This window comes from Oryzias melastigma, linkage group LG16 (assembly GCF_002922805.2).
Source record: "Oryzias melastigma strain HK-1 linkage group LG16, ASM292280v2, whole genome shotgun sequence".
Lineage (NCBI taxonomy): Eukaryota > Metazoa > Chordata > Actinopteri > Beloniformes > Adrianichthyidae > Oryzias > Oryzias melastigma.
The window spans coordinates 12,922,746-12,936,413 of NC_050527.1; the positions used below are offsets into that span (position 1 = coordinate 12,922,746).

The 13,668-nt window shown below is 38.2% G+C and overlaps 1 protein-coding gene across 5 annotated transcripts in view; it reads left to right on the plus strand.

Annotated features, from left to right (window-relative positions):
• The window catches only part of LOC112143303 (CUB and sushi domain-containing protein 3), a gene marked incomplete at its 5' end in the record, with an annotated part of 317,263 nt that overhangs the window by 216,168 nt on the left and 87,427 nt on the right, over positions 1–13,668 (plus strand). For 3 of the 5 annotated variants that reach the window (XM_024267159.2, XM_024267160.2, XM_024267163.2), the window contains 8 exon segments: positions 154–299; positions 703–783; positions 2,662–2,775; positions 7,514–7,702; positions 7,793–7,951; positions 9,332–9,520; positions 12,648–12,833; positions 13,336–13,530. In XM_024267159.2, coding sequence (XP_024122927.1) covers positions 154–299; positions 703–783; positions 2,662–2,775; positions 7,514–7,702; positions 7,793–7,951; positions 9,332–9,520; positions 12,648–12,833; positions 13,336–13,530 — 1,259 coding nt within the window. 5 annotated transcript variants of the gene reach the window in all.

Here is a 13,668-nt window from a genome sequence, read left to right on the forward strand (position 1 = left end):
CCCTTTAGATTTTTTTCAGGAATGACTGCTGAGTCTGAAAGACCTCCAAGCAATAAGCAGGAATGCACTTTGATCTTAGCAAGCTGTTTATTCATTCGCTTGTTTCTTTTCATCCACCCCCCCCCGCCCCGCCTACCTGCATCCGCGTACCAGGGATGGACCGGATCAATCCTCTCCTCAGATCGGTCAGTTCAGCGGCAGCTCGGTACAGGAAGGCGTGTCCACCACCGCTAATCAAGTTCTCATCAAGTTCCACAGTGACTTCAGCACCAGCGGCTTCTTTGAGCTTCATTATTATGGTAACACTTACGTCTTTGAAGCAGTATGAAAGCAGAAGTTACTGTGAGCATCACCAGATCAAACCCAGTTTTCAAAATTGTGATTCCATTTTTGGCCACTTATTGTTTCCATGTGATTGCATAATAATAAATGATGAATGGCTCCTTATGCTAGCTTTATGATTGAGCTGGTAAAACACCCTTCAAAGGGACGTTGATTAATAATAAAGCGCTTCCTGTCTCCGCTAAATTAGTGATCGTTTTTGACGATCATCAAAGGTGATGGGTCGACAGTTCACGGTTCTACTGTGTTGTGAGGAAACAAAGAACGATGCAACTGAATACGAAATGCGCATACGCTGTTTATGTGTGCGTCTTGAATGCACGTTTGAGCTGTGTTGAGTGTGTCTCCTCTCCCCAACAGCTTACCAGCTGAGAACGTGTCAGCCACCACCGCCCGTCGCCAACGCCACCATCCTAACTGATGGTGACGAGTTTGAAATAGGTTTGTCTCATTTTATTTTGCTTGCTTTCAGGTCTGAAACTGTGTCTTCTAGTAAACTTTCTTGCAAAACCATTCTCAAAGAAGTAAATAAAATCTATTATTGCTCTCTCATAGACCATTTCCACGGTGACGTCAGACAAAATGGCGACAGGGCCAAAAATGCGAATAGTTACTTCCAGTGTTCGGATTTAGAACGGCAAAGCTGACAGCTGAATTCTGTTTGACACAATTTTACGTAAATAATAAAAGGTAACCTTACCAATTTCAACAGAAAAATGTACAATATTTATTTTATAAAAGTCCTGCCGAACTGTATTTTCACTTCCTGTCTTAGATCATTCACAAATGAAAATACAAATTTAATTAATCCTTAAATAATTGAGGTTTTATTGAAAATATAAACCTTTCATTTGAACAGATAATATTCTAACATTTTTTATTTTGGCTGATGTTATATCCACGTATTTTAAGTGCGATCAAACACAAAAGCCGATAAAAATTAATTTAATACCTTTGGCAAAGACACACATCGCTGCATTGCCCCCACACATTTTAATGGCCTCTCAGGGTAAATTTACTTGTTGTTTTACAAGGTATTTTAGGGAATAATTGTAAAAAATGTGACTCAGCAAAAATGTTGAGAGCAAATATCGAGCCACATATTTTCAGTTTTCAAAATAAGGAAAAAAAATTCTCTTTGGGCGAATGTATTTTATAAAATCACGTGCAAAAAGTCACTTTCATATTTTTGGCAACAGTTTCAATTAATTTTATCAGTTTTGAACAAAATCCAAAGCAAAGGTTAGCAACGCTAGAACCACAGCTGATCACTAGCTCGGTGACCGCAGTAAAAAACATTACAACAGTAATACGTTTTATTTTACTGTCAGACACGCTGGAATTGTCTGACTTTTGCTCTGTTTACAATGATTATGTGAGCACAGAAATTTAGGCAATTTTTGACTGTTGAGAAAAGGTCTTCTGCAGCTCCACGTCTCATAGACAAAGCTAATGCTAGTGCTAGCATTAGCACAGATTAAAAGAATAAAATCTTAATTACCTTCATATTCAAACAAGCAGCATTCAGTGAAGTACTCGTAACCTTCGTCTAACTTTAACCGTGTTGTCAGAGAGAAATAATCCACAACTCGTTTAATATCCATAGGAATTTGGTGCTTTCTGTAGACAGGATTACTAACATTTGTATTTTGATTTGTGAACAATCGAAGAGGAGAATAATACCAGGTAGGACATTATTAAAATAAATATTGTACATATTTCGGTTAAAATTGATTAGGTTACCTTGTACGTAAAATTGCTTTCTAAACCATATAAAACAGAAGTGACTCTGCTCATGAGCGCCGATGTGTGACGTCACGTGAAAAGGGTTTATTCCCTAGCATACATATTTATATAACCCTTCCTCTTCTGACCTTCCTGACCCAACCCTCTTCTATTTTCTGTATTTTTTTTTCCTCTGCACATCTTTAAAGTGTTCCCATCTTTTCATGCTTCATTCATTAAAATATTAGTTTGAAGGCAAGGCTAATTAGGTGTACTTATAAGCTGTTTGTATTTTCAGTGCTCAAAAGTAATTAGCAAAGTGAAGTGGAAGTCATGTGGTTAGAGGCTGCCTTACTTTGTGCCTGTAAATGTGTGTGTGTGATTCTGACATGTGTGTGTGCAAGTTTATGACTGTGTAATTTAATGAAGTGCCTTCAGCACTAAAGGATGTCAATCTTCATTAGAAAATGTGTAGCTGATTACGGCTTGGAGTGAGGAGTCTTGCTGACTTAGTTTGATGGAGATTTGTGTTTTTATAGGATGGATATCTTGTGTGTGTCATTGTGTAACTGTGAATGGAAAATGACTTCACAGGGGACATTATTCGATACTCGTGCCAGCCGGGCTTTACCTTGGTGGGCAGCGAGATTCTGACCTGTCGACTTGGCGAGAGGCTGCAGATGGACGGACCCCCACCTGTCTGTCAAGGTTGGTCCGGTTCTTTGAGTTCACGGCTCCGCCAGCGAGCTGCTTTCAGAACGCTTTCTGTTTTTGCATGTGTCGGCCTTTTTCCTCTTCTTTTCTCGTGTGCGTACCCTTGGGTTTATGTGTATGCGTAATCAGGTTATGAGTGCGCTTGACACCCCTCTGCCAAGGTTGGTTGCAGACAGCGGCACTCACAGTTGATGCATCATTTAACTGACAGACTGCTAGCAGGCCCCCCTTCAGCAGTCTCCCAGTGGCAAACAGCATCTCTATTCTAATTCATCATGATTCACACGTTTAGAATACAACTGACCCCAGATCATTCACCTCTTGGAGGCAATATTTAACTGCTGTGAATCAGTTTGAGACCAATTATGGATCAGCAGGTCTTTATCTCTCTCTTTTTTTTTTTTTTGCAACACTGCAGCAGCAATTCTACCTTTTTTCTTGTTTCTGTATCTTCTGTAGATATTTTGGGAGAAAATGGTTGAAGCTTCCACACAGTAGTACATCATAAAGGAGATGATTGATGACAAATCTTTAAATACAAGGACAAAAGAGGGATATGCATTTTTGACAAGACACAACAGCACAAAAAAAAATAATAATCTCTGTGGATAAAGAACCCTGAAAAAAGTCTTCAATTGATGAGCATTTCTGTCTTTGTATGTATGCATCATACTGTCATTACACAGACTGTTTAAGGACAATCTTGATCAAATCCTAGTATGGGTGTCTTTTTATTCACACTTAAAGAAAATTATTCTTAAAATGTTAAAGTAGTAAGCTATATTTATCTGACTTCTATTCAATATTTTCTGGAGTAAAAGTCACAGGAGCCAAAAAAGCATAAACAAAGAAGATAACAAACATGTATAAGTCACTCCAGACTTTTTCTCCCAGAAGTCACTCTTTTGGGAGACAAGTGCAATGCTTCTGAACAAAATGCTGCACTAACACCACACGTGATTCACGTGTTAAATGTGTGTCTGCGGCGGTGTGAAACACGAGAAAAGTTGTATGTGGATTTTTCTTAAGGGATAAGTGAAAGTATGGAATAACAGACGGAAACAACGTTTCACTGGTGTTATCGTTATGTTAATAAAGTTGTATTGTGCTCAAGTATACCGTTAGGACAACTGGTTGTTAGTGGAAAAATAACAAATATATGAGCTTAAATTATTTTTATAAGTATATAGCCAAACTCCTTCAAAATATGGTACACAGGAAGCACGTCTTTGTCTATGTCAATTGCAAAAGAAAACAGCATAAACAAGAAATTCAGTGTCCAAAAATTCCAAAACAGTTCTATTTGTTTGTTTTCTTTGTGCTGGTAGGAAACACCTCATACAGTGAACTCTTTCCAACTTTCTTTGCAGAGCTTTGGCACAAACACCACCTCATATGAGCTCCAGTACATCTCAACAGCGCCCTGTCAAATACAAATGGGCTGGGGATGTTTGTTAGAGTTGAACACAACAAGGTTTTCAATCACGAAGATCTTTAACAACCGTTCTCTCTGACATCATATAAAGCTGTGTCATAAAATACCAAAACAACAAGTCAGCCATAAAAAAAGCAAAGCCTACACGTCCTGTTTGAGAGAAAGTTATATTAAAGGTTGCACTTTTTAAAAGTCATATTAAAATGTGCACATAAAACAGCAAAATGCACATTTAAATAAGTACTGCGAGTGATAGACATTCTTCAGGTGAGTTAATGTGTCAGATGACTTATCATCTTGTTCAAACTGCTCCTTAAAACCTGCCTTGAGCATCACGTTGGTAAAGTAAGGGCAATTTTAGAAGTGGTAATCGGTTGCTTGACATTTTCATGGATCGCCTCATTTTCACAGTGAGGAATTCATTACGTTTTCTTGTGTCGGATATTTTATGTCCTTGTGCACGTCTTGCATAAAACTAATTGCTCTCCTTGGGACATGTAAAGTTGAACTTAATTTGCGTTGAGCTGCTCGGCACATCCGAGTCGCTGCAACAGTAAGCTGGTAGCAGCGCCGTTTCCCGTCAGCAGCTTGCTAGCTGAGCAGGAAAGAGAATTTCCCTGCTTGATTCTGCTTTTGTTTGCTGATGACCTCTCAGTTAATTATCATCGCATGCCTTAAGGATAGCGCAGGCGTTTCCTAGAACAGCAAAATAAGCTCATTCCCAAACATCCTCTCTACCACATGCCGAACCCTTCATGAAATTATATTAGGAAAGTAAAAAAAGCAGCTTTGATCAGGAGTGGAGTCATAATTGAGTTGACTGTCGCAGAGTCATCCGCCACATTGAGGATAAGTGTTCACCTCTGAATGTTGATGCATTGCTGGTGAATAAATGTGTTGCTGCTGCAATTCTAATGCTGGGAAAAAAATAGGATGAATATTTTCCTCTTGTAAAATACTGGTTTTCACTAAATGCTTATTTTTTAGGAATGGTATGCAAATGCTGCTACTGGCAATATGAATTGGGGAGATAAGACATTTTTTTGTTGTTTTAAAAAGATGTTTTATCTTCAAGAAATGTGTTGTAATAGTTGTGTTTTACCTTTAAAACTGTCCAAATAAGTGCTAATAATAATAATAATAATATGAAGTTTTATTCAATAAAATAATTAATAATATTAATTTTAATATGCATATTTTTATATATTACATTTTCTGATAATTTTATTGATGTGCCTCTACAGTAGTAACCTGGTAGTAGTTAGAGTATAATTATTAGGGGTGTAAGGGAAAGTTGATTTGCCAATATATCACAAAATTTTGTTTGGCAATACTCATGTTGATTCAAAGTAAGTTATGAGTAAATGATATTTAATAAATTTTGTACAAACGCTGTCCACCTGCAGCAGGGGTCTTCAAACTTTAACACTTAAAGACCCATTTGGTCCAGGTTTTTAATGGGCTAAAACTCACCCCAAAGTTAGAAAAATACATTTTATGTACGTTTTTGGTGTCCATTAAGCTATTCCTGGCTGAAGAAAAGTAAAATAATTGTAATTTTTTTAAAGTAAGGATTCCTTAATTAGCATTTCTTTAATTTAGATGAGTTAAATTTATAAACTGATATCTGAGGTGCACATAGATGATAAACTATGTAGGTTTTTACATCCCTGTTGACCTGAAGTCGTCTTGTTTGCTCAAGTTAAGTAAGCTTCTGTCAAACGTAAGAAAAAAAAGTCACATTTTGAGAGATGATAGTTTCTTTTTATATTTTTGCTTTTGTTCATGAAAAAAATAGACATAATTCATATTTACTATTAAAAAAAGAAGGTAATTGTCATGATTCTGTGTTCTGGTTTTGTTATGTTCTGTTTTCCCGTCAGTCTCACCATGTTCAGGTTTAATCATCCACAGCTGTCTTCATTTAGTTAATTGTCCACAACCTATATAAGTGTCTGGTTTTCAGTTTCTCATTGTCAGGTCATCTGTTCTGTTATGTCACGTCACTGGTTTGTGTTCTCCTGGTTTTGTTATGTTTGAGTTTATTAAGTAAATGTTTTAGTTTCTGCCACCATGTCCTGTCTCCTGCGTTTGGGTCCTCCACCACCAATCCTTGACAGTAATGAATGCAAATCCAAATTTCTAGAAGGCTAAAATAAGACTATGCGGCTCCTTCTAGGTTTTGATCAGTAGAGAACAATCCCAAATGGCTCTTTTACTGTTGGAGGTTGCCGACCCCTGCCCTAACCCGACACCGGACCAGATGCAGTACTGGGCGCGGCACTGGCTGAGAACCAGTACCGGGTCAAGGTTAGGGTCTTGGTACTGGGTTAGGGTATTGGGCTGGATGCGTCCCGAGGACCAGTGGACATTTTGTACTACGTCTCAAAGGTTGTCAATATGTGACGAGTTGGGGATGAGAATGGTTGAAATATGCATTTCTGTGTGGTCATTACACTTTTAATACTCTCAATTTGAGACAGTCGAAGCCCTTCACAAAGTCATTTCTTCTCCTCTCATGCTTGCAAAGTCTTTGAAAGTCAAAGCAGCAAAGAATTTCAAGCATTTTCTGCTCCTCATGATTCTGGTTTTTAATCACTGCATGAAAAGAAACATTCAAAGAAGTTGCAACTGTGCTGACTGCATACACTTGTGTTTGTTGCTTGGCAACATTAGTTTATGATGTTTATGATCAGCTGAGGATTTTTTTTCCTTTTTCTTAGAATCTTGGGGGTGATTTTCTGCTGCTATCTTTAAGACCAGAGCTTAAAGTTGTGGTATAAATTGCTCACAAGTTTCTCTAGATTACAGTACTACATACTGTATCCCTTTTCTTTCCTTTGATATATATCAAATTGTTTCTTCTGACCTTTTTATCTGGTCCAGTTGTTCACATTAACCTTTTGTTTAGGTACACATCATGTTTCTTCACTAGTGATCTTGAAAATACATTTCTGCCACCAACAGCAAAAGAAAAGAAGGAAACCGGGTTGTCATTACTGCAAAAGCATCAGCACACACACAAACACACTGACGACAGCAGACTCACCAGCTCGTGCAAAGGTGCAACTATCATTTGTGCTGAATTGTAATTTTAGCCAGTTATTATTTTCATGTGTAATCTTCTGCAGTGTAGCTTGTCTTGAAGTTTCTTCTCCCTTTTGTCTGTCTGACTATTTTTCTCTAGTCTTCTCTCTAGTGGCCACCCACTTCTTCTTCTTATCTTCTTATCAATTTCTTCCCCCTCTTGTTACGGCTTTGTCTTCTTTAACAACTTCTTCTTTTCTGTATTCTCAGTGCAATGTCCAGCCCACGAAGTGCGTTTTGACTCAACGGGGGTCATCTTGAGTCCGGGCTACCCAGAGAACTACCCCAACCTTCAAATGTGCTCCTGGCTGATTAATGTAGAGAAGGGCTACAATGTCACTCTACATTTTGAACTCTTTCAGACAGAAAAAGAGTTTGACATCTTGGAAATATTTGATGGTGAGAGAGTTCAGACGAGATGACTCTCATGAGAAATTATTTCCTCAGATAAATCTTATATAAATTGTTCTCTTCGAAACTCTTTTTCAGGCCCCAACATCTACAGTCAGAGCCTTTCCACGCTCAGTGGTGACATAGAAACGCCATTCAGTCTGACCACGACAGGCAACCAGCTGTTGTTGCGCTGGTCCTCTGACCATGGGACGAACCGTCGCGGCTTCCACATCAGATATGTGGGTGAGTATCAAAGTATGTATCCAGTTTATAATCATTTTCTCTTTATATTCATAATAATTTTGTTTATGTTTTAACTCTTGTAAGGCGATAAAACTCATGGGTCTTTAATATTTTGAGCTATTCAATTATATTATCAATATATAAAAATATTTATTGTCATTAAAGCTGAGTAAAAAAATCGGCATAATTATAATGAAATTATTGGCACGATTGCTGTTTCTGTGCTGCATAAAGTAATTGTCTACAACACTATAAAAGGATCTGCTCATATATATTTGAAGTGGAAAAAGCTCTTGTAATTGCATTTTGCAGATACTATGTTGTCCTTCAGTGAACCCCTACACTAAAATTTTAAAAATATTTTCTCAATTTCTCAGCCACAAGTAGCTTGCACTTTATGGTTGTAAAATACCCCATGATTTTTATCACAATCCACCGTGATTGCAGCTGAATTTTTAATGCCAAACTTTAAATGTGTTTTTGTTTGAAAAACTGGAACCCAGAGGGAGATGTTTTACTGTGCAAAAAGCATGAGACGAGCAGAATGTCACTTGTAGGTTTGCATGCTATTTTGCACCCCTTAGTTTCAGTAGCTTTAAATTCTTAATTGGCTCTTTAATAAAGCAAGCAGTGCTAAGCATGAAGAGCGCAGACCCTCTTCCATTAGAAATGCATCAATTATAATGCAAAAGAAGCAAAGAAGACATGATTTTTTTATGCTGTCTCCATTATATTTAATACACTAGTGATTCTGTGAAAGCTAGTCAGTATGATTAATTTTGTAAAGAGGATCCCTTCATGACTTGTTTGACTTTAACCGAAATTGAGTTATACTCCAGTTCATGTTTTCCTCTCAAATCCGTGCCATCTCCGAGTCAGGCTGATTTGCGGGAATGCTTGACAGCTATTGGAATGCACACAGCCCTCCCTGGGTTTTCTGTCCCACTGGCCATCCCCGAGTCATATTCTCAAAATCAAATGTGCCTTTTTTTAGTTTGAAGGGCTGTAAAACGAAGGAAAGCAAATAAGTGTGGGATGAACCAGTAATGCATGTGTTAAGGCAAACTGACGATGTGAATGCCCACAAGACAGAAAGGAGCGGCAACAGTGAGATTCTGGGAGCATGCTTTGCTTTGTGGCACATGAGTGCTAAGTAGATGGAACACTCCTCGGGCATTTTTCCTAATTAACCGTCTGTATTTAAAGTTTAACTTTACTGTAATGAAAAACGTCCACCTAAGTGCTGCTAGAGCTGCTCTGTTGTTTTCGTTTGTTTTTTTCTTTACTTTTTGACCCTCTTTCCTTGCCTTCATTCTCATTATTTCTCTCGTCCGGCTTTCTTCTTCTCTGTCCACCGCCGTGCCACATTTTTCCCCCTTTTGTCCACTGTAGCGATGTACTGCAGTACCCCCGACTCCCCACAGCACGGCTTTGTAGTGAGCCAGACTGGGGGTCATCTTAACAGCGTGGTGCGCTGGGCGTGCGACAGGGGGTACAAGCTTATTGGGAAGGCCACAGCTGTCTGCAAAAAGACCACCTATGGCTACTACACCTGGGACGCGCCAGTTCCTGCATGTCAAGGTATGCTCATCGGCTCTGGTGGCCCTTCGCTTGTTTTCCCCCTTAGTTCTTCTGGTCACTGCCTCTGCGCCCTTCTACCCCCGCTGGAAAACAAACAGGCGCATAAAGCACCCAAGCATCCCAACCCTCGGCCCTGTTCCTGGGTTGTTAGCTGCTGAACTGAATCCAACATGACTGATAGCCAGTTTCCTGCCAGGTGGAAGTGAAACAAAAATCAATTCTTTCTCCGTTTCTCAATTTCCACTTCTTCACCTTACTTTGGCTAACTCGTCATTAGCATGCGGTGTCGGCTGCTGCTCCATCTCTCTTAACTAATGGAGTTCTTTGATGCGCCCATGTGAAATGTGTGCACGTATGCATGCATTTGCACGCACTGAGTGGAAACAATAACATATAGGGTGCTTTGTATTGTTTTTATTGTTGAGTTACCTCATCTAGGATTGATTCCATCAGCTTTATAATTGGTTAAAGCACTTAAACCCAAAGGGACCTTAAGAGGAATGGATATACTCAAACAGACAATTGTCATCTAGTATCAGTTAGAGGTAGGGGTGTAACGATTAATCGAATCGATATATATTTCTACAATCCAACAGATCGATCTGCCTGAGGGAAGTTGTTTATCGAATTGCCCTATAATCATGAAACTGTTTAAAAATGTCAGTAATCGAATTGATCTTGAAAAATATCATTTGGATTGATGTTCAGTAGGTTTATTTTACTGTAACAAGAAATACAAGGAATCTAGAAAACTTCACTGTTCAGTACCAGGTATTTATCTCCGAGACAAACTGGTTGAATTTTTGGTTAAAGATGTCCTGGATCGATTTTAGGTCAGTGAATCGGATCGTTCAAAATGAACCAATATCGTCAATGAATCATATCGTCAACCACTAAATATTATATGAATCAAATTGTAGTTAAAAGGAATCATTACACCCCTGGTTAGAAGATTTTAATATCTATCTCTAAAATGTTAACCTCCACATTTTCTGACATTTGTGTAAAACAATTCTTTTATGTCCGTTAAATTGTAACCATACAGCTTTTACAAACATAAGTCAGGGATAAGTCATAAGTTGGGACCGTCCAAGGAAAATTCCCATCTTTTAGGATTTAAAGGATGAATATACAAATCTCTTTGATTTAAGTCCAATCATATTATTGCACTAGAAATGATTTAACAGATTTATCTGCCAACACCTCAAATTCAACAAATTTATGTTGTAGCACAGACATGGCCATATGGTTATTTTTTTTTTTTTATCTGGGGACAGAGTGACAACAAGTGCTTCTAATTAAGCGATACAACTTCAGATGTATAATAAATTGTCAATTTGCAAAAAGACTCAGTATTTCCTATCATCCTAAAATCTCAAACGCAAAGATAAAAGGATAGACTTTCTTTATAGGTGTTTAACTCTAAATGTGTGATTTCCTGAGGTTTCTAGGGTTTTGTTTTGCTCAAAGACAGAGCTTTGCTTTGTAAGCCGACATGTCTATTCTAGTCTTGTCTTCCCAAAGAACATTGTTCAGGAAGTTTTGTTATTTGTTTTTGGAAGCTTTGCCCCTGTGTTCTTTCAAGGAGAAGAAACTTTTGTCTGGCTACCCTCCCAAACAAGCTGCACTTGTGACTTTTTTTTTGTCCGTTGGACTGGAATAAACTCTAACTTTTAACATGCCAAATGTGGCCCAACAATCTCAGAAGAAAAAGCTGTTTTTTTCTAAGTATTGTAAAGCTTTGACCCAAGACTGAACTTAGTGGGATGTTCATCTTTTGGGAAGATTTCCAGCTGTGTTGAAAGATTTCCCTGTGTGAATTTTCTTTTTCAGTGTGGGGATAATGGACTCCAAAAATGGATTGGAAATAGACATTTAAGCGTTACTTCTCAAGAAAGCTAACATGGAAAAAGACACAAGTTCAGAACAATTTCTGTGTTTCAGAGGTTGTGCATTCAACAGGACTCGCACATTTTCAAAAAGTTTCCATATGGCTTTGTAACTATTAGCATTTTATCTTAGTTAATGCAACTTTTATACAAATATGTAGGGCTGGCTTGATATTGATTCAAATCGATTTAAGCCTAACAGATTTAGAAAAATATCAATGGATTTAGCACATGAAGCTAAAGTCCACTATTTTGATGCTAACGTTCAATAGAATTTCCCATAGGATGGCTAATGCTAACGCTCGGTCAACCTAACATACATTGCTGACTAAATGAACGTCTTAATATACTCACAGGTATGAATTTTCCAAACTCTTTTAAGGAAATATTTTTGAAAGTAACCATCTTTGGTCCCTCATACTGTCTTCTTCTTCTGGAATAAGGTGTACTGCTATAGCGTGATCACCACCTAGTGGCCAAACTGAAACGCCCTCCAGGAGAAGCAGAACAATGTTCACAATGTTAATGATCTGAACATTTTTGTTAGAACTTCTCCTTCTGAGAAACCATGTAACACTATGATATTAACAATCTCATTATTTCACTAATACATTTTACAGTATTTAAACTGAATCAGATTAATATAAATATATTCAAAACATATAGTAGATTATTAATGAATTTCTAAACAAATGTGTAAACTCAAAATTGAATTGAAGAATAGAAAAAAATCCGAATGGAATCGATCCAGGCTCTAGTGAATCGAACTGAACCGTTTCTGGACATTATATTTAAAACCCAGCCCCACAAATACGACAGCAAACAATGAGTAAGAGTACCCTCCTGGACTAGAACTAATACTGTTAGCTGCTTATGTTAGCCCAAAAAAAGGACGATTCTGTATTGTACAAGTAATTTTACTGAGCTAAACGTTTAAATTTGCCATTTAACTTAAGAAAGAAGGCATAATTTAATGCAGCAGATTAAACCAGAGTGTTTTGCATGTCATGCACTCAATTTTCAGAATTGTCTTTTTTGTGTGTTGACTGTAAAACTTGAACTGGCCAGTGAACAACTAAAAAGGCTATGAACTTGTGTACTTTTCTTCATAAATATTCAACTGCAAAAGGGAGTGTGTGAATCCCTACTAGGCCCGCACTTACCAGGCATTTATCTTTTCGGAGTCTTCTGTTTAGCATAAAGACGTCTGCCAACAATGGTCCTCTCCCTGTCTGTAGCTGTGTCATGCGGTGTACCCAGCGCGCCAGTGAACGGAGGTGTGCTCGCTGCTGATTACTCCGTTGGCACGCGAGTGACCTACTTCTGTAACAGTGGCTACCGGCTCTCCTCCAAAGAACTGACAACCACAGTCTGCCAGCCAGACGGCACCTGGAGCAATCACAACAAGATACCCCGATGCATTGGTGGGTAAAGGATGCTGCTGAACAACAGCATGGTGACAAACAATAGCAATCGTTTGGTTAGAACAGAAGAAATTGAAATATTTTGTTTCCATACAGAGGAAAAAATGTACTTTTTCAATATTTTACATGGGTCAGCCTCTCTATAACCTCCCAACTGCTGCTTCCACTGACTTCCTTTTAAGGGGGCTCTGAAAATTGGATAGCTGGATGTACAAATGAGAGTTTAAAAGTCCTCAGGAGAGCTTGTAGAATATTAAAGTTTTAGCTAAACTGTCTTGTCATAAAATGTAGACTTCAGTCCCAGTAGAAGATGGCTTGCATACTTATTTAAGAAAAACACTAAAGCATGGAGTTGTCATTAAAATGAGAGTTGAAAGGGAGAATAATAGCTTAGAAAATGTTATATTTCAGAGAAAAAGGTTAAAAGTGACTTTTTTTTTTTTATTTTACTCAGTGAAATGATGAAATAAAGCATATTTTCATACTTTATGTTTATTATTAGTGATGATGTGCCCAAGTCTCAGCTCCTTCTCCTTGGACCACGGAAGATGGCGGATTGTCAATGGTTCCCACTACGAGTTTGGGACAAAAATCGTTTTCACCTGCAACCCCGGCTATTTTCGTGTTGGCCCCGCCCACATCCAGTGCCTGGCAAACGGAATGTGGAGCTGGAGAAACGAGAGACCTCGCTGTAGAAGTGAGTGATAACATCACAACTTTTTTGCATCCACTTCAAAAACCGTAGGAAGAAAATTGAGCATGGAACTGCTGGGAAAAATGAGCTAGCTCACATCTCTAATTGTGTGAATGCATTCAATGCATTCACACTATAGTG